This window comes from Phasianus colchicus, chromosome 3 (assembly GCF_987193195.1).
Source record: "Phasianus colchicus chromosome 3, bPhaCol1.hap1.1, whole genome shotgun sequence".
In the NCBI taxonomy this organism is placed as follows: Eukaryota; Metazoa; Chordata; class Aves; order Galliformes; family Phasianidae; genus Phasianus; species Phasianus colchicus.
In genome coordinates, this window is record NC_143438.1 from 86185804 (window position 1) to 86209209 (window position 23406).

Genomic DNA, 23406 nt, shown 5'->3' on the forward strand with positions numbered 1-23406 from the left:
TGTAGACATCCTTTGAACACTCTAATAGTTTTATGTCCTTCATAGTATTGTAGTCCCAAAACTTCACACGCTGCTTGAGCTGAGACTGCACCAATGCACGGTATGATTTGTTCACCAAGCTTCTGTACTTTAGCACATTTGCCCAAAAACTTTGTACCCAAACTTTTGCTGAAGTTAGTTGAAGATTTACACATGCCAAACAGGGTAAAATCTGCTCTGAGCACTGAGAGAAAGTTAGAAAGTGATTCACCCTGAGGTCTCCTTAAACCACCAATAGGAACTGACTGAAGCCTTGACCATACTGTATACTATTAGATAGTTCACAATTAAAATCAAAACTAAAATCAGACTTCTGCATTGACAGGTTGCATATGTAAATCTTATCTTCCTTGTCCCCTTCTCTTCAACCTGTCTACAGGCTCACACCAAATTATATTTCATGAGGTTGCAACTGAAATCTCACGTGATAAAATCTACTAAAACTTTGCTCTCCAGTTAGAAAAATAGCAAAGAGATAAAGATATTATAAATCATGGATTCTGTTATTTGCCTTTGCTAATTGTGCTATTCAATGGATTCCATACTCTACCATTTGCTTTTTACATCTATGAAGTATATGGAGCATTTATAACATATCAATTTGATTGAAGTGCAGTAAAGCAAAAGGCATTACTGCAATGGCATTCAAACCCACCACACATAGATTGCAACTGATAATTTCACAGTATAATTTGAAATAAAAGGGAAATAATTAGAAACTATTAAAAAGATTTAATTTATAGGAAAGTAGGATGTGTCTGAAGATATTTTGGTATAATAATTACACTTTTACATACAACATTGATCAGGTGGTCTTGCTCCTGTGGTATCTGCCCACTTAGAGATGTGGGAAATGTGAGCATCTAATTCAACACAGCTAGAAAACTTTATCTGCAGCAGGAAAAAAAAAAAAAAAAAAAAAAAAAAAAAAACATCTCATCTGCTTGGTCTCAAGTCTTTATTTAAAATTACTGAAGCGCTGATTTTATTAAAGTCATAGAGACCTGTGTCATGGCTGCATGTCTCCTCATTTACTGAAAACCAGAATAAGGCTGACCAGCTCAAAAAGATGTTATTTTGATAAAAATAAGAAAAAAAAAATATCTTAATGAACATCGAGACCTGTTAATGAGGGTTTGATGTATGCAATTGTGTATGCATGTGACAGGAAATCATTTCAACTGCGCATGAATGCCTATTTTTTCTTGTCTTCATATATCATCTTTATGCTCATTTGCCAAAGTTGAGGAAGATAGCAACTACAGAGAGAAATCAAAAAGAGATGACTATATATAGGTGTCCATATGTCATCCAACAGCCAAGGCTGCTATCATAGTCAAAGAGAGCCAGGCAATGCAGTCAGTGGAGCCTAGAGTGATTCAGCTCCCAGCTAAAGCAATTATCTGGGTTTCAATTCAGTTGTTTGCATATGAGCTTATCGTACCCTGGAAAGACGCTTGGGTACATGAGATGCCTACGCAGGACTAACAGACATGACATGACACAAGACGTACGTCCCTCTGAGGTGGTGCAAGAACCATGCAGGGTGTCTCTACTGGCAACAAACACAAATTACTTTTTGTCTTCCTAATTTTTCTTGTTAGTTGAATTGCTCTGACTGATAAATGTGTTAGTGTGTTTATATATTTTCTTTACCACTATTAAACACTCCTTATTATTCTCATCAAAACTATTTTGCATGTAAACTGTGGATTTTATGTCACTTGAAACATATCCTGTTAGTAAAATACACTTCAAAACAACTGCCTGGAAGGATAGAGAGCTGATGGTATCTTCTTTGTCAAAACAGGAGTGCATGGTCTCCTGAGGTCCCATATGATAACTCTACTTGAATCGCACCTCCAACTTAAACTGGATGTTTTACCAGGCTGAATGAATTAGTATCTTAGGGTTAGATGTGTATCTCTTAGGCTAATGTGTGTCCTTTGTGTAGCCTTCCTGCATCTGAAAACTGGAGACAGTTTTTGAGTTTCTACCTACCTTTCAGTGATATAAAACCACTAACAATAACATTCAGGACCAACTTTCTACACCCTTTAAAGCTCTGACTCCATTCTTAGCAACATCTCAGTGCAACATCATTAACAAGTTGCTCATTGCTATTAAAAGAAATGGATGGAAAATAGAAAAAATGCATGAAGTAACAGTAAAATCAGTAAATGAGTTAAGTAAAAGAAAATGTCTGTAAGAGAATTTTGATGTGGCAGATATTATGTTACAGTGTTAAATCCTTACATTACTCTGAGGCTGTTATGATTTTTATTTTATTCTAGTTTGCTTCACCTGCCCACAAGTAGATCCAGAAGTTCTCTTTTGACATGTATGTAACAGACGATATTGTACAGACATTCACATCAGTATCCAGTCTTACGCACATTAGTGACATTTGCTGATGGTATCAGTTAATTTCTAAGCATGTCACAAAAAGAGACTTTTTTTCTACTTATCCGCAGCTTCTCATTTGATACAAGTGAAATATTAAAGGGCCTGATTCTGCCAAAATCAATTGAAATCAGTAGAAATTTTGCCTGGGGATGTTGAGCAGGCTCAAACACTCAGCTATTAATAGTAGTAATTCAAATGAATTCAGAGGCCATTGATAAAAAACTCTTTTTCCAAATCACCTTAATCCAGAGAAAAGAAAATATGCAGTTCTTTCACAGACAATTGCTTCATACACTTGAGTGATTTATATTTAAGCTTATTAAATACACCCTCAATGTGAGCAAAGCAAATTGGCATAAAATGGAGCTGAAGAAATGAGTTGCTCAAATATCAAGTTACTGAAAGATGCAGTCAGAAACTTCATTAATATTTCTTGCTTCCTTGGGCTAAATTTCTGAAGAGAGGGGGAGGGGAAAGTGACTGTGTTTTGTGAGTTACACTGCATTTTCTATCTGCCTGTGGTGATTTAATCACTTCACCTACTTTTCAGTAGAATCCCATAGGCTAGTGAACAGCCCATATGGAAGTCCTCATTAGCAGTTTTTTTCTAATTCCAAGCTAAAATTTAGAACACTGTGGATGAGAAATTACTGAGCCTGAACTGAAGAACAAAGACATAATACTTGCAAATCTTTTTAAAAATGGACAGAGAAAGAGGAAGCAAGAGATTAGCCCTAATATGCAATAGCTCAACTCTGAAACATTTGCCAAAGGTAAAGGATACCTAGATAAAAGGTCTTTCCCAGCATGAATGGGATCTAGGCCAAGGCTCTTAAGCAGCAGGCTAGTTGGGATGGGATGGAGAAAGAGGTCCATTCAAATTCCTTCTATTGCAGCTCCGCTGCTTTTAGAAACAGAGCTGAGACCTTGACAGAGCCAGATGGTAGGAAATTGTCTAGTCCTCCAAAAAGAGGATCAGAATTTTGGTGATGGTTGCCAGAATTCTTTATTGTCATATAAATGAAGGAAAATATGTGGCAAGGCACCATCTTGCATCTTCTGCCTGGACCAAGGAATACTTAAATATTTTTACACTAGATATCAGCATAACAGATCATAGTAATGTTATTGTTTATAAATGTTTGTTATTCACCAGTATTAGGCAATTAATTATTGATCGTAATGAGAAGGAAAAAACATTGGACTTAAACACCACAAAAAAGAACAGACGCTTCCTGTGTTACTACTAATTTGTATAATGTTCTTATAATTAATTAAAGATCATATTTGTATGCTCTTAATCCAGTTAATTCTGTTTATTAATACAATATCCCGAACACATAAGAATGGAAGCAGTCACACTGGCCTATACATTTAAACAGATGGTTTTGTTAGGAATTCTAAAGTTCTGTGGGTTCTACGCTTGAAAATCATTTCAAAAAAGAAAAAAACAATGCCACCTCAGGACTAAATGTGTCTGGGAACAGTAAAACATTGCAACATGAGTGTTCTTTATGGGGAAGACAAAGAAACCTTTGATGCCCTCCACTCTTCCTTGCTCATGAAGAGTTGGTACAGCAGATGTACTGGGGTACATCAGACCACTCAGATCATCCAGTCCAACTGTCAATCCACCACCACGCCCACTAAACCATGTCCCTCAGCGCCACATCTACACATTTCTTGAACAAGTGATGGTGAATCTATTCCTTCTCTGAGAAACGTGTTTCAATGTCTGACCACTCTTTCAGAGAAATTTTTCCTAATATCTAACCTGAACCTCCTCTGCTGCAACTTGAGGACATTCCCTCTTGTTCTATCGCTAGTTACACAAGAGAAGAGGCTGACTGCCCACCTCGCCCTAACATCCTTTCATTTCAGGGAGCTGTAGAGAGTGATAAGGTCTCCCCTGAGCCTTCTCTTCTCCAGACTAAATGAATCTAGTTCCCTCAGTCATTCTTCGTAAGACTAGTGCCCGAATTCCCTCTCCAGCTTTGTTGCCCTTCTCTGGACATGCTCCAAAGCCTTGATGTCTTTTTTGTAGTGAGGGGTATAAAACTGCACACATTAATCAAGATGTAATCTCAGCAGAGCTGAGTACAGGAAGACAATCACCTTTCTGCTCCTGCTGGCTACACCATTTCCGTTAAAAAATAATTCTGCCTAAGGAAGGCATTAATATTAATTAGGTTAAGCCTAATTAATGTTAATGAAGTTTTTTTTGTAGATAGATATACAGATAAATCTTTTCTTCATCTCTTTTTTTATGTCAGCTTGTTTTTCTTCCTTTCCAAGTGGCCTCTTTTATCTTTAATAACTGTAAATTTTTCACAAATGTCATAGAAAAATTAGAAAGAGGAATTAGCTTTATATAGGACAACATTAAATTTCTTTTTTATAAGAAATATTGAACTGAGTTCTAATTTTTATTCAAAGTGTTCTTTGATAATGAAACAGATATTGCTATTAATTATATGTATGAACATATGCTGTAGTACTTGATGTAACTGGCAAACAATTTCAGAATTATCAGAGATCTCATTGCTTCTGCATTGCAGAAGAAAAACAAAGGCTGAATAAGAGAAACAATAAACAATGCTAAATCACATTGCTGAGTACAGTAAGCTGTGAAATACTGTCTTCTTTAATATTATATGATTTATATAAGATGTATCAGATCAAACATTCTTAACACAGAATTATAGAATACTACATTTATTTAGGAGTAAATAAGGATTATTAAGGATTTTCCTTAAAATACATAGAAGCTTTCTGCAACTGAGCTCTTTGCTTTGGTGGTAATTCTTAGTGAAACTGAAGAGTTTTGAGTAATAGCATCTATTTTAAAGAGTTATGTTGGCTCTACCTTAGCTGATAAAGAGCAAATTAGACTTAGATCTGCAGTCTAGGTATGAACGTGTGATCCTTATTCGGGAAAGACTCTTTTAGGGTGGTTTTGGAAGGATCACTTTCCAAAGGGCTGTCAAGGATCTGTAGACAAGTATGAAACCATTGCTAATAATATTTGAGGGAGGAAAAAGACTGTTGTGACTATTAAATATTAAACACCATGCAGTCATGTTGTTCATAACCAGAAAGCAAGATGATAAAAAACAAAAGAACAAGTTTCAGTACAATAGTGTTGTTGTTTATCTAGAAATTTGTGATCTTTGAACAGTGGTCAAGAAAAGAGAGAACAGGAAGAATGGTGAGGATCTGCTTCAAAGTTAATCCAGAAACATGGCATTTAGTGATGGTACCTACTTCTTAAAGGAGCTTCTGAAAAAAATGGTGGCAGTCCAAAAAAGTAGCTACAAGAATTATTTGAGGAATAAATTTTCTAGAGAAAAAAAGCCTGACAATGAGTTTGGTCTGTTTTTTTTTTTTTTTTTAATCAAATGGTAACCTGAAATGATCAAAGAACACAAATGTATAACTGAAGAAAATCAAGGGCTACAAGACTGTTCCTTTGTCTAGGAAAGGTAGGCCATAGCAGGAATCAATGAATACAGTTCAGTGCCAGAAAAATCAAATGTTAAATAAAGCATGCTGAATTAGCAGAGAGACTGTGAATGCAGCAGAATAGATTCTCGAAACAAATGAGAATTTGTCTCTTGGGACCTTTGAAAGAAATGTTTTTGCCAGGTTTGAAAAGTTAACGTAAAATTTTTAGGATGAAGATTAGTCCCATGTAAACCATGGAATTACACTGAATCACAGAATATTTGAGGCTGGAATGAAACACGTGGAAACATCTATTCCAACCCCCATGCTTCAAGCAAGGTCGCTTAGAGCTCATTGCCCAGGTTCACATCCAGGCACATTCTGAATATCCCCAGAGAAGAAGAATCCACAACCTTTCTGGATGATCTGTTCCAGAGCTCTGTCATACCTTCAGTGAATAAGTTTCTTCTCATGTGCAGATGAAAATTCCTGTGTTTCACTTTGAGCCTGTTGCCCATTATCCTGTTGCCAGACACCACAGAAAACAGACTGGTCCCTTTCTGTTGATATCCTCCCTTAAGATATTTGTACACATTTATAAGATCTTCTCTCAGTCTTCTCTTTTCATGCTAAATAGGCCTAACTCTGTCAGACTTTCTTCATAGGAGAGATGCTCTTGTCCCTTAATCTTCTTTTCAGCACTTTGCTGGACTCGCTCTAGGAGCTCTATATCTTTCCTGTACTGGAGAGCCCAGAACTGCACAAATACTTCAAGTTTGTGTTCAGTCAAATGGACCAATAAATGTCCATTTCCAAACTTTTCTGACAGCATATGCTAAGTCCAGTGCAAGATTTAGGTTTGTATTTTAAGTAGATGGCCCTTCTGTCAGAGTCCAGGACCTTGATTTCCTATATCATGGAGGGGGAGAGTTTGCTTCCTCATTTGGAATACAAAGGTCAAAAGTCATGCAGAGCTGCATCAGGTTCTGTTTCTCTCTGGACTTTTTAGGAATCTCTACTGTCAGGACACTAGGCAGGTACCACAATATCTAGGTCTTAGAAACCACAGTCAAAGAACACTATCAAAAGGACTTTCTTTTTGATAAATCTAATTAGCAATGATTAGATTACTCTAATCATTGTAAAATCTGTTCAACTTCCCCACTAACCCTTTCCTGTGTCACCTGACTCTCAAAGGATTGGTCTAAACAACTGGATTAACCTATCCAATGACGTGTAAGAGAGAAAAGTAAATTCACAGATTGGGAGAAAAAGTGCAGGGACTAGACCCTCATTGGCTACAGTAGCAGCCTAGTTAGATACTCTGTTGTTGATATCTAAAGATATTTGCAATGAAACCAATCTTTGACCAAATAAAATTATAAAGAAAGAAAAGAAAATGCAAGCCTAGCTAAACTGAGGATAGGTTATAGTCTGCTTGTATTTCTGCACTTATCTCTTTGCTCTTTTTAAGTAGTACAAATTAAGTAGTGAATGATTTGCTTAATGTAATAAATTCCAGTACTGTCTTTAAATTAATTTCATTGTGGAGTTAGATAGAATTCAACTGAAAGACTGGAAAATCTGCTACTAGCCTTTTCAAAGACTGAGAACTGATTATATATCATTTTAATGGATTAGTATTTTACATTCTTTGATTCTTAGAAGAATAATCTAAATAAAGCTAAGATCTTAAAAAAACACCATTTTCCAACAAGGATCGGAGCTAGAAAACTTCCCTAGAAACTATGGCATATGATCTGCTCTCATTCTTGGTCATTCTTGCTCCAGCATTACAAGACTCCAAAACTCTAATGACTATCTGTGCTCTTGCTTCCATCAAAACATATCACTTTTTATCAAATTTGTCTGTCTTCCAACCTCAATGACTGTATAAAATACCAGTGAGGAAAATACAAATAAATGTTGTTCAAAGTGGTCATAGGTTCTTCCCTGAGCTTCCAAATACAGTTGGCTTCATGTCCCTTTGCAAATAAGCTCTGCTTAACTCACATGTGCAAGTCGGTCAAATCTGGCAAAGAGTTCGTTCAGCATTCGGACCAGTTCCTGGGCTGACAGAGTTGTGGAGAGATTTGTGAATCCTTTAACATCTGCAAAAAGAATGCTGGAAAAGAAGAAAAAAAAAAAAAAAAAAAGAGAGAGAAAAGTGATATTATTATTGCAGTACTTTTCTAACTCCATGTGATAAATTCCTATCTAGTACACTGTATGTGCTTTGCATGCTATATGTTTAAGAGATGACTGGCAGAGGTGTGTTTTGAGACCAGTAATTTACAAGTGTGGGACTATTTTAAATTCATGCTACTTTTGCTCTAGACTTTTGGGGATTCCAGAGTATCAAATAAAAATACTGAAGGGATTAAGAAACAAACAACAAGCATGAAAGAGGTTTATAAAATTTTGGGATTTCTGATCATTCAGAAAGGTACTGTTAAGTCCCAGTAAGCACTATTGTCTCCATTTACTGGTGAGAAGATTGTGGCATAGTAAACCCATAATATAGAAGATGGTTTTATAATATAGACTTAATACTCAGCTGCCTGTTAATAGTTGTCTGTTCATTATAGGTGAGTTTATATAATAGTTTTTGTTTGTTTGTTTTAACAGTGTGTTTGACTTCAAGTATTTATTTCTCCTAGTGTGCTCTTCAGGTTTTGTTCAGCCATATGCCATACAGGACTAAAATCCTACGAGGAAAGAGATTCATAACAGACTTCACACTCTTCAGACTAATAGTTAGCTTTATTCTATCTAACTGTAGGGAGCTAATTGAAGTGTCTCAGAAGTGCAGTATACTCTGTTGAAGATACAAATCATTTGAGTGATACCCTGTTCTTTCAGTTGATTTTATTGAAAGCTCAGTGTGACCATACATTGAATAGAGGCACAACAAAATTGATTCTTAAAGTTATGGCAGGATTTTAGTCAACAAACTAGATCTGAACAGATATATTTCAGCAGACATTGAATTTTCTAGGTGCAGCTTTGGCTATTAACAATTTCTTGTAAATACAGAAGAAACATGTACCTGCAAAATGTTGGTGGTGTATGAGGTATCACTCAAACCAAGGCATGTAATAGCTTAGTACTTAACTAAAGAAAAAAATAAGCAAAGTATAGGCTACTTTAAAAAGTCGGAATGAAAAAAAAAAAAAAAAAAAAAAAGCCAACAAAAACATGTATCATGCTGATTTAGGCTAGAACTAACCCATATGAACATCATTGGCACTTGAAAGTCAATAACTGATGTTACAATCTTTAATCTATATTGAAAGATATCACAATTTGACAGTGCCCAGGAACCACTACTGTAACCAGTAATAAGCATAAGAATTATCAGGTGGACAATAAAATATGGCAAATGATAATTCAGGTCATCTTCAGATATATGGGCTGGAAAGAGTTTGAGTGAGTACTGATTTAATCAAAGACTACGCATGAGCTACTGCAAAACCACAGAAGAAGCAAATAATTACTATTCAATAGTAGTTCAATATTGTATTTATTGAACTGTACCAGACAAAGAGTTGTATTTAGATTTCAACAAAAGACAAAGTTCATGCTTTTCTACCAAATCATGTTCAAGGTTGCTTATTTTTCACCTGTTTCAGTGATGGCTAAACATGCTCATGTTCTAAACAAACATGCAGTAATTTTCTAACTTATGAATGGATAAACCAACAGAATGGAAATTCTCAAATGAGACATACATAGCAGCAGTCAAGCTGTCAAATATTAAAAAGAGGCTCCTTCACCCACCTGACATTCTCATAGCGATGAATGTAGATCTTATGAAACTGGTGTTGTAAATGTTCATCTTCTACATTGGTCATATCATTTATCATTTCCAGAACTACAAACCGTGGCAAGACAGAGAGCACCAGCCGTTCCTAAAGCAAAGTTGAAACCCAAGTGTTAGACTCGTAAGTATCAACTGAATTAATATTTCAGAGGAAATGACTGAGCTATGTTGATAGAGCAGCTGGGTAACTAGAAATTTAAAATGCATTTCTCTCCTCTAAAAATTTGCAATAATTCACATTACCAACCCGAGTCTAGCACAAGAACTCTTCTCTCTCTTCCCTTTCCCAATAATTCTTCCCTCGAATGTTTTAATCTTATCCACTGCCTAGTTAAATATTCATCCCAATTATTATGACCAATACAAGTTTTTCAACAAACACCTGTTACACCAATCACTTCATTTTAGGCAGTGGGAGCTTGATTAATAGATACAGGCTAAAGGAATTTGTTGTTCTCAGCAGCAAGTAAGATCAGATTATCACTATTTTTTATTTACCAGAGCACCCAGACAGAGTGTTTAGCATTCATAGCATAATTACTAAAAAAAACCTGGAGATCAAGCTGTAGCAAGATATATGTAGTGGGACCTGACAACTATTCACCTAATGAAAAGAACTACATTTACACAAAACTTAATTCTGTTGTCAGAGCTGAAAGATAGGGATAATATAAACTAACACACACATTAAAAATCCTTTATGAGACACATTTAGTAGATCTATGTTAATTGGGTTACAATAATTAAAAGAGAACAAAACAGCTGCAACAGTCACCTTCAACAATGCAGCACTGAGTGCATGTCAGACTAAAATACATTTAGTGGCCGGAGCATCTAGAGAAGCATCTAGTGCTATCAACAGAGTTGGTTTTATATTCAGTACCCATCCATTTCACCAGATAAATCTTCATTCAGTATAAAGGGATCACAAACACTGGCTCTCATGGGGGACTTTGACCACTCTGATATTTGCTGGTAAAGCAACACTGCCAAGCATACGCAGTCCAGGAGACTTGTGCTAAGCATTGAGGATAACTTTCTGATCAAAGAATCATAGAATCTTTAAGTCTGGAAAAGACCTCTAAGGTGACGTAGTCCAACTGTCCACTTACTACCAATGCTGCCCACTAAGTCTTGTTCTTTGGTACCACATCTACATATTTCTTGAATACCTCCAGGGGCAGTGACTCCGCCACTGCCCTGGGCAGCCTATTTCAGTGCCTGACCACTCTTTCAGAGTTTTTCCTAATATATAACCTGAACCTCCTCTGCTGCAACTTGAGGACATTCCCTCTTGTTCTATCGCTAGTTACACAGGAGAAGAGGCTGACTGCCCACCTCGCCCTAACATCCTTTCATTTCAGGGAGCTGTAGAGAGTGATAAGGTCTCCCCTGAGCCTCCTCTTCTCCAAACTAAACAATCTCAGTTCCCTCAGACATTCCTCATAAGACTAGTGCCCGAGTCCCCTCTCCAGCTTTGTTGCCCTTCTCTGGACATGCTCCAAAGCCTTGATGTCTTTTTTGTAGTGAGGGGTATAAAACTGCACACATTAATCAAGGTGTGGCCTCAGCAGAGCTGAGTACGGGGAGATGATCACTGGCAACGCTTTTTCTGATAAATCCACGATGCCATTGGCTTTCTTGGCCACTTGGGCCCACGTTTTTAGCTGAGCATTGACAAACATGTCCAGGTCCTTTTCCTTGGCTCAGTCTTCCAGCCACTCTGCCCTAAGCCTGTAGTTGCCTGGGGTTGCAGTGGCCAAAGTACAGAATAGAGAATGTGGTCTTGTTGAATTTCATCCCACTGGCCTCTAAGGAGATCCAGCCTGTCTAGATCAAATGTCCAGATGCAGGGGGTGGAGGAGCCAATAAGTAGAGGTGTGCTGCTGGACATTGTTCTTACAAATAAGGAAGAACTAGTTGGGAATATGAAGGTTGGGGGCAGCCTTGGATGTAGCAATGGTGACAAAGTGGAGTTCAAGATCTTACATGCAAAAAACAAACAAACAAACAAAAAAAACAAACGGCAGTATTTAGGACTGTAACATTAGACTTCAGAAAGAGCCAACTTTCACCTGTTCAAGGACATACTTAGAGGTATCCCATCGGTTACAGCATTGGAAAGTAAGGGGGCACGAGAGAATTGGTTGACATTCAAGCATCATTTCTTCCAAACTCAGTATTGGTGCACTGTGAAGAGTAAGAAATCAGGAAAAATGGCAGGAGATCTACCTGTATAAGCAAGGAGCTCATGGAAAAACCCAAATGGAAGAAGAGTTTACAGAATGTGGAAAAGGGGTCTGACCACTTGGGAGGAATATAAAAACAGTGTCAGGCCTGCAACTAGTGGTGTTCCTAGGGATCAATACAGAATCTGGTCTTGTTCACCCTCAGTGAATTTACTAAAGAGATGAACAAGCTGACACACCAGAGAGCTGTGCTGACATTCAGTGAAAACTGGACAGGCTGGAGAGTTGGTTGGAGAGAAACCTAATGAGGTTCAGTAAGAGCAAATGTAGAGTCCTTACCTGGGGAGGAATAACTGCATGTACCAGTACAGGCTTAGGGGCTGATCTGATGGAGAGGAGCTCTGCAGAGGAGGACCAAGGAGTCCTAGTTGATAGTATGTTGGTCATAAGCCAATAATGTGCCTTGTGACCAAGATGGCCAATGATATCCTGGGGTGTGTTAAAAGTAGTGTGGTCAGCAGATTGAGGGAGGTGATCCTCCCCTCTATTCTGCCCTAATGAGGCTACATCTGGAGTATTGTGTCCAGGTCTGGGCTCCTTGGTTCATGACAGACAGGGAACTTCTAGAAGGAGTCTAGTGAAGGGCCACAAAGATGATCAGTTGCCTGGAGCATCTCCTGTATGAGGAAAGACTGAGAGGCCTGGCACTGTTCAGCCTTAAAAAGACTGAGAGGGGATTTTATTAAAAATTATAAACATCAAATGGGTGGGAGTCAAATGAATAGGGCCAGGCTCTTTTCAGTGGTGCCCAGGATAGAATTTCCTTGAAATTCCCACTTCCTGTGACAGTCCATCAATATTTAATTGGGTTCAGTCACTCACCTGGTTTTAAATTGTTTTCAAGGTAGTCCATTAGTTCCAACCAGTTAATTGTCTTATCTATACAGATAAGGTATACGGGGAGCTGGTGGATCATTCAGTGGACTATTCTTTTAAGTCTAAATGATGATAGTCTATTATTGTATATCAGTTTATTATTAGTATATGTATACAATATATTAGTGCACATGTACATTTATTATTAGTGCTTATACATATAAAAATGCTGCACTCCAGCCACTATCATAATGTAAGTACTAACAATAGCTAGGCAGGGGCAGGAAGGGCTTCAAAAGACTATTGAGTTATTTCATCAAAGCATTAAATCATCCCCTTAGAGATTTCTCAATATCCCTGTTTCAGTGGCTCACCAGTTTGAAAGTTCTGGCAAAGTTTGCAAGTATTCCACCCAAATCTGCTTGTCTGCAAATTAAGCTGATCCCTTTTTATCCTTCTAAAGCAGGCATGGAACCATTGATTGCCTTCTTCCCTGCAACAACTTTTCTGTGATGAAATACTATTATTGTGTCTCTTGCCCTCAGTCTTTCTTTTCTAGATTAACTAGATTTGTCCGGTACTGGAATATATCACTCTAAATCACTCAGGGGCAAAGCTAGCAGTTTCTCACTGAAGTGGCTCCAGATTATTAACCATCTTTTTTCTTTACGAGACTGCAGTGAGTGGAATCTTAGTGAACAGAATGACAGTTTAGTAAGCTTCTTATCACCAAATTTCAGATGATATTTTGGGCAATGTGATAGGAAAAAAAAAATAAAAAATTTAATGTGAATTTTTGAATCAGGCGCATATGGAAACAGTTAAGAGGTGGAAGACACCAGTGAATTAAGATCTCCCAGGGAATGCCCTTGAAGAAAATACAGTGCATTGTGAATCTCTTCTTGCCTTGCAGTATAGTGCTATTACTGTAGAGAAAGTATTTGTACGGTGCCAAGACATATGGGGGACAGATGTGGTTTCCAGAACCACTTTTTCCTTTCATTTGTAATAAGGAGAAGCATGCTACTTCTATTACTTCTATTAACCCATTTTCCATCCCACTCAATTCGTTCACCATGTTTTGTAAGTTTGGGAACTGAGATCAGCAATTTTAGAATATCTTTACTGAAAGTATAAATATGAAATAAACTAAATAAAATAATGCCATATAAATATTTAGTGAGAAAAGTTTGATTCCTAGCAGTCAATTTATAAGTTGTAAGGTATTAAGAAGTTCTAATAGATTGCAACATTGTTGAACTAATCTCAAACTCTTGAACTGTGACAAAATAAACATTTTATTATCACAGTTGTCAAGAAATTCTTAACTAAAAAGAGCTAAACAGTAGGACATAATTGCAATTGCATAGGAGTCCAGATACAGGAAATCTATCACTATTATAAAGCCAAAGTACCACAATCATGAAAAGTAGATGTGTTTCATTTATAACCATTCCTAGTCCAGCATGATACTGCATGAATCCCTGATTTTTATTTATTTATTTTTCTTTAGTCAGCTAAGTTAGCCTGATCTTTTTTTGTTCTATCCTGGCAGGTGAAAAATTTATTCTTGCCATCACTTCTTAGCCATACAATTTTCTTTGATTCTTAATGCCCTAATTTGACTTGGGCTGAAGGGCCTGAATTATACAGCATTCAATAAAAAGTCCATAAATATTAATTTATTAACATTAAAATTTCTACTCATTTTCTAGTATTTTCTATGCGTATATTTTACTTACTCTTTAAGTTAGGAGCAATCTTTTGTTCTTTTCGTACCTCAGTTCTCTGAATTCAGAAGAGTTTTAGTATCCTAGAGGTCTATTTTGGTCACCCTCTGGAGAAATTTGAGGATAAATGGAAATTTTGGATTGATTTAGAATTAAATTGTTCATTCTCCAAACAGCTCTGAGAATAGAGGGCCAACTTTATAAAGATCATTATGTAAGTACAAGTGAAAATGCACTTCACAGATATTGCAACTTTTTGACATCCTAAATGTTATGAAAGAAAAAATTTTTTTTTCATTCTGAGCTTTCAGTCTCTCCTATCACAAAGATGGGAGAATCTTTGTGATGGGAATCTTGGCATTTAGCTGGGCACTATTTAGCTAAACTGACTGCAGTTTCTTGTCCCCATGATTATCTCAGATCTTTCAGATCAATCTGGGCCACTTTTGCAAATACCAGTCCAGCATCAAGGAGTCCTGGCTTCAGTTTTTCCCAGTGTTACCAGTTTTCTTGTGGAAGTTCAAATGCTTTATTCCAGAGAAACCAATGCTATGAAACATTGTGAGACGATTTGATATTAGGAGGATATAACTCAAACTAATCTTATCTAGGTTGTGAGGCGTATCTCTTTTTGAAGGACAAGAATCTTTAGAGAAAATAAGATAGAGCTTAGAAGGACTGTAGGTGGAATGAGGGTGAAAGACAAAATACTCATGAAGAGGTTCCTTCTGATGCCAGCAGCTGCCACAAATGAAATATATCATAAGATGAAACAGATAAGAAAAAATTAAGGAACCTCTCCCCAGCATTTTTAGGACACAGTATAGCTTCTAACCTTTATCTTCTGCAATGAAAATCATCTAGAATCTGTGTAGTTTTAGTAGTTAGTAAAAAAGTCCTTAGCCACCATGCAACCACAGTGCGGAAAAACACCTTCATTTGTCTGGGTGGCAGACCCAGCTGAGGTGGACTGTATGTTTACTTAAGAAAGCAAAGTACACACTGCTAATAGCTTCTGCTGGAGCAGAAGTGCATAACGTGTTGCTCAGAGGCAGCAGCTTTCTCCTGGGCAACTGTCTGCATAGCGTGCTAACACACAAGATGGGAGAATGAGGACTCTCTGAGTCTTTAATCTACCTTTTCCAAAAGACTTCACTGAACCAGGCTCCTTTGTGCCTTCAGAAAGGAGAAAAAAAAAAAAAGTAATGAGAGGTAGTGAGCAAACATGCAGTGAGCTCACCATTTATTGTGGCAAACTCCTTTTTTTCTGGTAAAAAGCACAACTCAGACCTTCCATTTCTCCATAGGCCTGTACAGATTGTGCTAATTTTAGCACAGATACATTGTTTTGACTTTTTCTGCCCTACACACCTGGGAATTCTGCTATCTTCCTCTCCACTTCTGATGTGTAAAAACTGTGTATTCCTTGTGACAGCAAGAAGTAAACCATTCCCCCAGGAGGCCCTTCCCACTCCTGCAGGGCTAGGTTTTCACAGAAATGTCTGGCCCTTGGGTAGTTCTGGCAAATATCCCTGTACTCTTACGATGGACTGTTGGGAATGTCTGCTGATTGATCTTCTAAGAAGCAGAAATATTTCCGATTTTTTGTAACCATCAGCCTCCTATAACAGAAAGTACTTAAGCTATAGATTCTCTTATTCCTTCACTATTATGATACATTGCTCAATATGGCCATCTAATAAATCTAACCTTGGAATAAATCTGATCAGTCTTCCAGGGAGCCACATGATTAAGGTATTCAATGAGTTCCTCTGTAGATACTTTAAAAGTAGCACAAAATATTGCCAGTATAAAAAGAAATATGTTATTTCCTACCTTATTCTTGTAGGGAGACAAATAGGAATACAAATTCAAAAAGAAAAGAAGATTAAAGTAAGAAAGCAAACAGAAAATCTGGTTGTTATTGAACTGCTCATGAAATCTGTACCAACAGAACATTAAAAAAAGGCAATTTCTTCACAGATACAGGGCTGAAAATGAGGAACAAGTTTCTCTTCACATCACAAAAAGATTATATTCCTTGTTTGCATTCACTTAGAAGTGTTATCAATCTACAGCTCTATAAAATTTATTTAAGTAAAGGAGAGTTCATTTGACACATGTTCTCTAAGCCAAGAAAAATAAGTCCAACACATTTGATACCTTAACCTTCACACAACTCATTAAGGTAAGTTAAATGGTTTTGGTTGCGCATAAGGTCTGGCAGTGACCCATAAAAACAGAGGTTAATTAGTATGCCTCTGCTTCTGTCCTTCTCTATTAATACTGCATCATATGAAGAGCTCTTGTCAGGATGTCAATTGAAGGCATACATACACCTCATGTCACTGCTCAGTATTACCTCTGTTACACTGGAAATATACTGAAAGAATAAGAACACTTATAATAACACGTAAGTGATTCTATGTGCACGTGTGAATTTATATGTAAATCTTTATGAAGTAGTCTAGCCGTAAGTCAAGTCTTGGATATTAAAACATTGAAAAGAAAGTAAATTTTTCACTCTTCCGACATCAAACATCCTTTGCTGTTCTAAGCTGCTGTTACACAATACCAGACTGACACACTGATGGGGATACTGAATCAGCTGCCTTCCAAAAATCTCTCTGTTATCCAAGTCTGGCAAGTCACCGTCCTCTTCACATAATGATCTTTGTGATATAACTCCTCTTCAAACTATCTAAATTTGCACATACTGTGATGGAGAATAGTGCAATTGTGTGGAGGTTATATTAAAAAAACAAAAAATGGTCACAGACCACAGAGAAGAAAACTGCAAAAAATTTGATAGTTTTCTGTATCATACTATCTGCATGATTTAAAAGTCCTCACATTTCTAGTCTAGTCCAGTATCTCCTAGAAGACATCTTCAGAGGGAAGGAAATATATAAACAAACAAACAAAAAATCTTCTCTGATTCAGAGAAAGATCTAATAAGGAAGTGTCATTAACTCTAGGACAAAGAGAACCACATTATTCACCACTGCTGAAAGCTTCCTAGCTGAGCAGTTGGGTAAGTGGAGACAACTGAGAGATGAATAGCAGTAGAGGTAAGTGGTTTGAAAAGGAACAGGATTTATTTGTTCAAGAGAAAAGACATATTATACGATAGTGAAAAAGGAATGTTATAAAATAACTAGTGATCTGTTATCCTATTAACCATTCATGGCAATAATAACTCCAGTACCTGAGATGAAGCAGCCAAATTTTAGAGTAAATAAATGAAACAAACAACAAACAACAAAAAAACAACCTTTAACCCAAAGAGTAGGCAAGCAGAAGAGATGCACTGACAGAAACCATTAAATAGAAAAAATGCTAGAATTCACATCTGCATTCAAACGCCTGAATATGGATGACTACAGTGTTGGTGTGCCTAAATTTCCACTGTAATAGTCATTTACTATTGAAAACCTTCCCTGTGGTCTGTGTACAGTGACACCTGTGTCCCTTGTCAGGAAGCAGATACCATGCCTTCAACCACACAAGTGTAGCTGGGCACATTCACAGCAAAGTGGAACAGGTTCCTAATGGGTGAATAACCACCTGGGGAACAATTTTTTATAAGAGTCAATTAACCATTACGGGTCTTAAGTTTTGTAAATAAAAACTGAAATGGAGAACTTTTCACTGCAACTGATCAAATGGAACAAAATACCAACAAGCGCCAAACATCAACAGGCAATGTAGGGCCTGCAGGAGGTTGCCAAGAGGAAAATCAAACTCCTTGATATTTCACTGCAAAATGTGGCTGGATGTCAGCCCTGCAAAGCCTGTTGTCTGAATAATCTTCCTGTACCAGCTCCCCCTAAACAGTACAAGGCAAAAGTCAAAATTATGTCTATGCCATGATTTTCCTTTGTTTCTCAACATCTTTATCAGTGTCATCTTCACTTAGGGATGAAAAGTACCCTTTGACTGTTAGTTCTGTTTAGGTTTTGTTCTTCCTCCTCTACACATACTTCCCAGTGAGCGAACCCCCAAATATCTTGCAGGCAGACATGCTTGACTTGCTTGACTTGCATTTGGCTATTCCCAGGAAAGTTCAGTAAAAACTGAGTAGATATACACACAAAATATTAAATATGCTAGTTGTCCCACACTTTGCACACTGATTTGAAGGAAATATTTTGCTTGAACTTTCAAGCTGGACTTCAACAATGTTTGTTATTAATACCCTGGAATCTTCATTGTCTTAAGTACTGAGTATAATAGCATGAGAAAAGGGCTGTTCAGAGCAATGTTTTTAGCTATCTGGAACATGAGCCTTTGCTACATTTAAGAAACACAGATAAAATGGTATTGTTTTCTACTGAAAACTGACATTGTTCAGAATAAATGTGATTATTGTAAATGCCACTCTAGAAAATAGGAATTAGCACCTTTCATTATGATGAACAAGTCTAAAGAGAATTTTTTCATTCATAGTACACAATGGACAGTTCTACTTGCACTCATTTTTCCTGAGTGTTATCAAGACAATAGCAAGTAATTAAAAATATGGGAGGAACTGCAGTATCTAATATGTTCAGACTTGTGGGGTTATGAGGTTGCTTATTAGCTTTTGCTACTTACTGCTGTAATATGTGATATCACAGAATCAGAATCATAAAATATCTTGAGTTGGAAGGGACCCACAAGGATTGTTGAGCCCGTCTCCTGACTCCACACATGACAACTCAAAATTCACACTATATTTCTTAGAGTGTCATCCAAATGTTTCTTGAATTTGGGCAGCTTGGTGCCATGACCACAGCCCTGAGAAACCTATTCCAGTGCCTTTTTAGTTCTCCATCACAGTAATGGTCAGCTTCAACTTTAATTGGGCTTTGACTGCATGTATTCTTTCTGGGATATTCTTTCCTCATGATGGTGAACTGCATCTCTACAGTTCTTCCATATCTTTTGACCTCACTTCCACTTTCCTTTTTTGCGTAAGCTCTGGAAGAAGAAACCTGCTCAGTCAAGCAGCATGTCTGCCTCACCGGCTTGACTTCCAACATTTTGGAATTGCTTGTTTCTGTGCTTTTTAGAGGAGGTACTTAAAAAGTGACCAGCACTGACGGTGATGGTCTCCAAAGTCTTCAAAAGCGGTTTCCTGGGGAACTTTTTGTACTAGTTCTTCTAACAGCCTGAAATCTGCTTTCCCCATATCCAGGGTTAAAGTTTTGGTGGCAGTTTTCCTCCTATCATTAAAGATTTTAAACATATCTACTTCACGTTTACTATGGCCAAGAGAGCCATGAATCACCACTTCACCCACAAAACCTCCTATGTTTATAAGCAGTAAATCCAGGAAAACATCTTTCCTAATTGTCTCATTTGGTATCTGTACCAGGAGCGTATCAAGGTGTTTTAGGAATCTCCTGTTCCTAATTATCTGTCTCTATCAGCTCTGTGGTATGCTCAGTTAACATCCAGCAAGTTGAAGTCACCCATAAGAACAAGGGCAGCTGATCTAGAGGTATCTCTTAGTTCCTTAAAGAATAATTTATCCTGGCCCAGTGGCTTGGAGTAGACTCACACAACAACACCCACTTTATTTATTTCTCTCTAAATCCTTACTGAGGTTCTCAACGTGTGTCAATGAGCATCACACAGATCATTCCCTCCATTATACACAGTACAACCTCCCCACCTCATCTGCCCTGACTGTCCCTACTGAAGAGCCTAGAGCTGTCCATTGTAATACACCAGTCTCAGGACTCTTCCTGCCAGCTTTCACTTATGTCAGTTTTGTAGCTCTGGAACTGAGCCAAGACTTCTAGATCCTCTTGCTTGTTTCTAATGCTGTGTACTTTGGTGTAGAAACATTTCAAATGTGTGTCATTGTACATTGTTCCATGTACTTCATGGAGGAGACTGAAGGATCTCACACAGTCCCTCAAATTTTGGCATGTCATCCCATAGCTTATCATTGGCAAGTCTGGTTTTATCCTTTTCCCCATTCAAATGTAGCTTGAAGCTTTACTGATAAGCTCTTCTATATGAGCTCTATATCTTTCTATTATTTGAATTCAGGCAGTTCCCGTTGCCACATCCCATTCTGGGCCGAAGACAATTTTTTCAAGATACTATTGTTTCTTTTCTTTGTTTGGATTACAAATGGTTGAAAGACACAAGTACCTGAAGCCACATTACAAAACCCTTGCAAAGCTTGATGATTAACAGTCAGTTGCCAAGTGTCGGAGAAGGTAACTTTCTGATCAGCCAGTTTTCTATGTAAGAAAACTGCTGTCTTAATGCCTGCTTGCCCTGTGCAACCTGAGCCACGTAAGACTAATTCTAGTACTGCCAGTTTGCATTTTCATGTCTTTCCAGTGTCATTTTGGCCTCTTAAAAACTTTGTTCATCCTGTAGAAAGCAGAGAAGTGGTAGAACAACATTTCCCATTAGGGATATTTTTTGGCATGGTACCTGTTACTTGTTCTGTATTTCTTAGTTGAAAAATAGCATTCACAGAATCACAGAATCACAGAATGGACAGGTTTGGAAGAAAACTCAAGGATCATGAATCTCCAATCCCCTGCCACATGCAGGGCCACCAACCTCCACATTTAATACTAGACCAGGCTGCCCAGGGCCCCATCCAGTCTGGCCTTGAACACTTCCAGGGACGGGGCATCCACAACCTCTCTGGGCAGCCTGTTCCAGTACCTCACCACTCTCTGTAAAGAATTACCCCCTGACATCCAATCTGAATTTTCCCTCCTTCAACTTAAAACCATTTCCTTTTGTCCTGTCGTTATCCATCCTTGTAAAGAGTTGTCTCCCCTCCTGTTAATATTCTCCCATTAGGTACCAAAAGGCTGCATTGAGGTCACCTCACAGCCTTCTTTTCTTCAAGCTGAACAAGACCAGCTCCCTCAGCCTGTCTTCATAGGGGAGTTGCTCCAGCCCCCTGATCATCTTTGTGGCTCTCCTCTGGACCCTCTCCAACAGCTCCCTGTCTTTCTTGTACTGGGAGCTCAAGACCTGGACACAGTACTCCAGATGGGGCCTCACAAGAGCAGAGTAGAGAGGGACAATCACCTCCCTGTTCCTGCTGACCACCCCTCTTCTGATGGAGTCCAGGATACCATTTGCTTTCCAGGCTACAGGTACACACTGCTGGCTCATGTTATTCTTTTCATCCATCAGGACCCCCACATCCTTCTCTGCAGGGCTGCTCTTAAGGACCTCTCCTTCCAATCTGTATGGATGCCTGGGATTCCTCTGGCCCAAGTGCAAAACTCTGCATTTTGCCGTGTTGAACCTCACTAGGTTCATCCAGGCCCACTTTTCTAGCCTGTCAAGGTCCCTCTGAATGGCATCCCTTCCTTCCATTGCGTCAACTGCACCACTCAGCTTGGTGTCATCAGTAAACTTGCTGAGGGTGCACTTGATTCCATCATCAATGTCATTGATAAAGATGTTAAAGAGCACCGGTCCCAAGACAGAACCCTGGGGGACACCGCTCATTACCGGCCTCCACCTGGACATAGAGCCATTGATGATCTCTGTCTGAGGCTTTTCAACCAAATTCTTATCCATCGGGTGGTCCACCCATCAAATCCACATCCCTCCAATTTGGAGATAAGGATGCGATGGGGGACCATGTCAAAGGTCTTGCTCAAGTCCAGCTAAATGACATTGGTTGCCTTCCCTTTGCCCACCAGTGCCGTCACTCCATCATAGAAGGCCACCAGTTTGGTTAAGCCTGACCTTCCCCTGATGAAGCCGTGCTGGCTGTCTCGAATCACAAGCTCATTTCTTATGTGATCAAGCATACAGAGAGCACTTAGAAAAATATTTATAAAATTATTTTTAAGAGTAATGCAATCTTGAATATTGAAATTAAGTGCTGAACAATGGATCAGCTCGCCATAAAGCCACACAAGCAGCAATGTCTTGCATGAGAGTGGATGGAAGCATGTATATAGAGTTAATATTTGCATAAAACAAGTCTGCGCTCCTTAAAATCAGAAGCCACTTACTAGAACTATTTGATTACATCACAAAACGGTCTCCTGGCACTGCTTTGTCATTTGCTGACTTTTAACATAAGCTATAGAAAGTACAGGTCTCAAATGCAGTATGCCTATACAGAATGTTTAACAAAACCAAATTCTCTGGATCCTAACACACAATCTATCTAAATGAACAGCATAATTATAAATAAATTTATAATTATATTCCAATGTGAAGATCAACCATGTGACAAAGATATTGTAAAAAGCAAGAGTTACAAATCAATATGTCTTACTGAGCTATCTTGTTGAAGAAAACATTTATGCTTATTAGCAATACTGTTCAGCTCTAGAGTAATCCATCATCCAGTACATTACAATTTAAAGTTTAGTGTTTTGTAATTGTTTCTTCCAAATCCTGTGATGCTTTATTTTTCCCTCATTTATTTGAAAATTTGACAAATACCTGAAGAAAAAATATTGTACTGTCTTCTAACATACTGGCTTCCATCAATTTCTATTAGTTTAGACAGCAAGGACTGAACCATACCTCAAGAACAGAAAACAGACACATATACAGCATAGCAATTCCATAATGGCATAATCATAAGATATTGCCTTACCATTAAAAAAAAAAAAAAAAAAAAAAGGCAGAGTAAACTGCTGCTGTCAATTTTTTTCTGAAAGGTGGCCCCATCTGAATTCAACATCTGTATTTCCATAACCCAGTGAACTATCACTTTTCTAGGACTGCTTTGAATCTGCTGTTATTGAATCATCATGTAACTGTTGTACATTATTTGTATTTTCTATTTATATATATATTTTCCCTTTTGTTACTTTATTTGCCACCTCAGAAGTAACTAGACCGCTTCAACAACATATATATTTATCAACAGTTATTGCAGCTAGCGACATGGGAAGTGTCT

At 37.9% G+C, this 23406-nt stretch overlaps 1 protein-coding gene across 2 annotated transcripts in view; it reads right to left on the reverse strand.

Moving 5' to 3' along the window:
• ADCY8 (adenylate cyclase 8) overlaps positions 1 to 23406 on the reverse strand; it is a 123978-nt gene that overhangs the window by 58510 nt on the left and 42062 nt on the right. For both annotated transcript variants that reach the window (XM_090138002.1, XM_031591235.2), the window contains 2 exons: positions 9670 to 9800; positions 7903 to 8014 (listed from right to left, as the gene is read on the reverse strand). In XM_090138002.1, coding sequence (XP_089994128.1) covers positions 7903 to 8014; positions 9670 to 9800 — 243 coding nt within the window. The remainder of the gene's footprint in view (positions 1 to 7902; positions 8015 to 9669; positions 9801 to 23406) is intronic.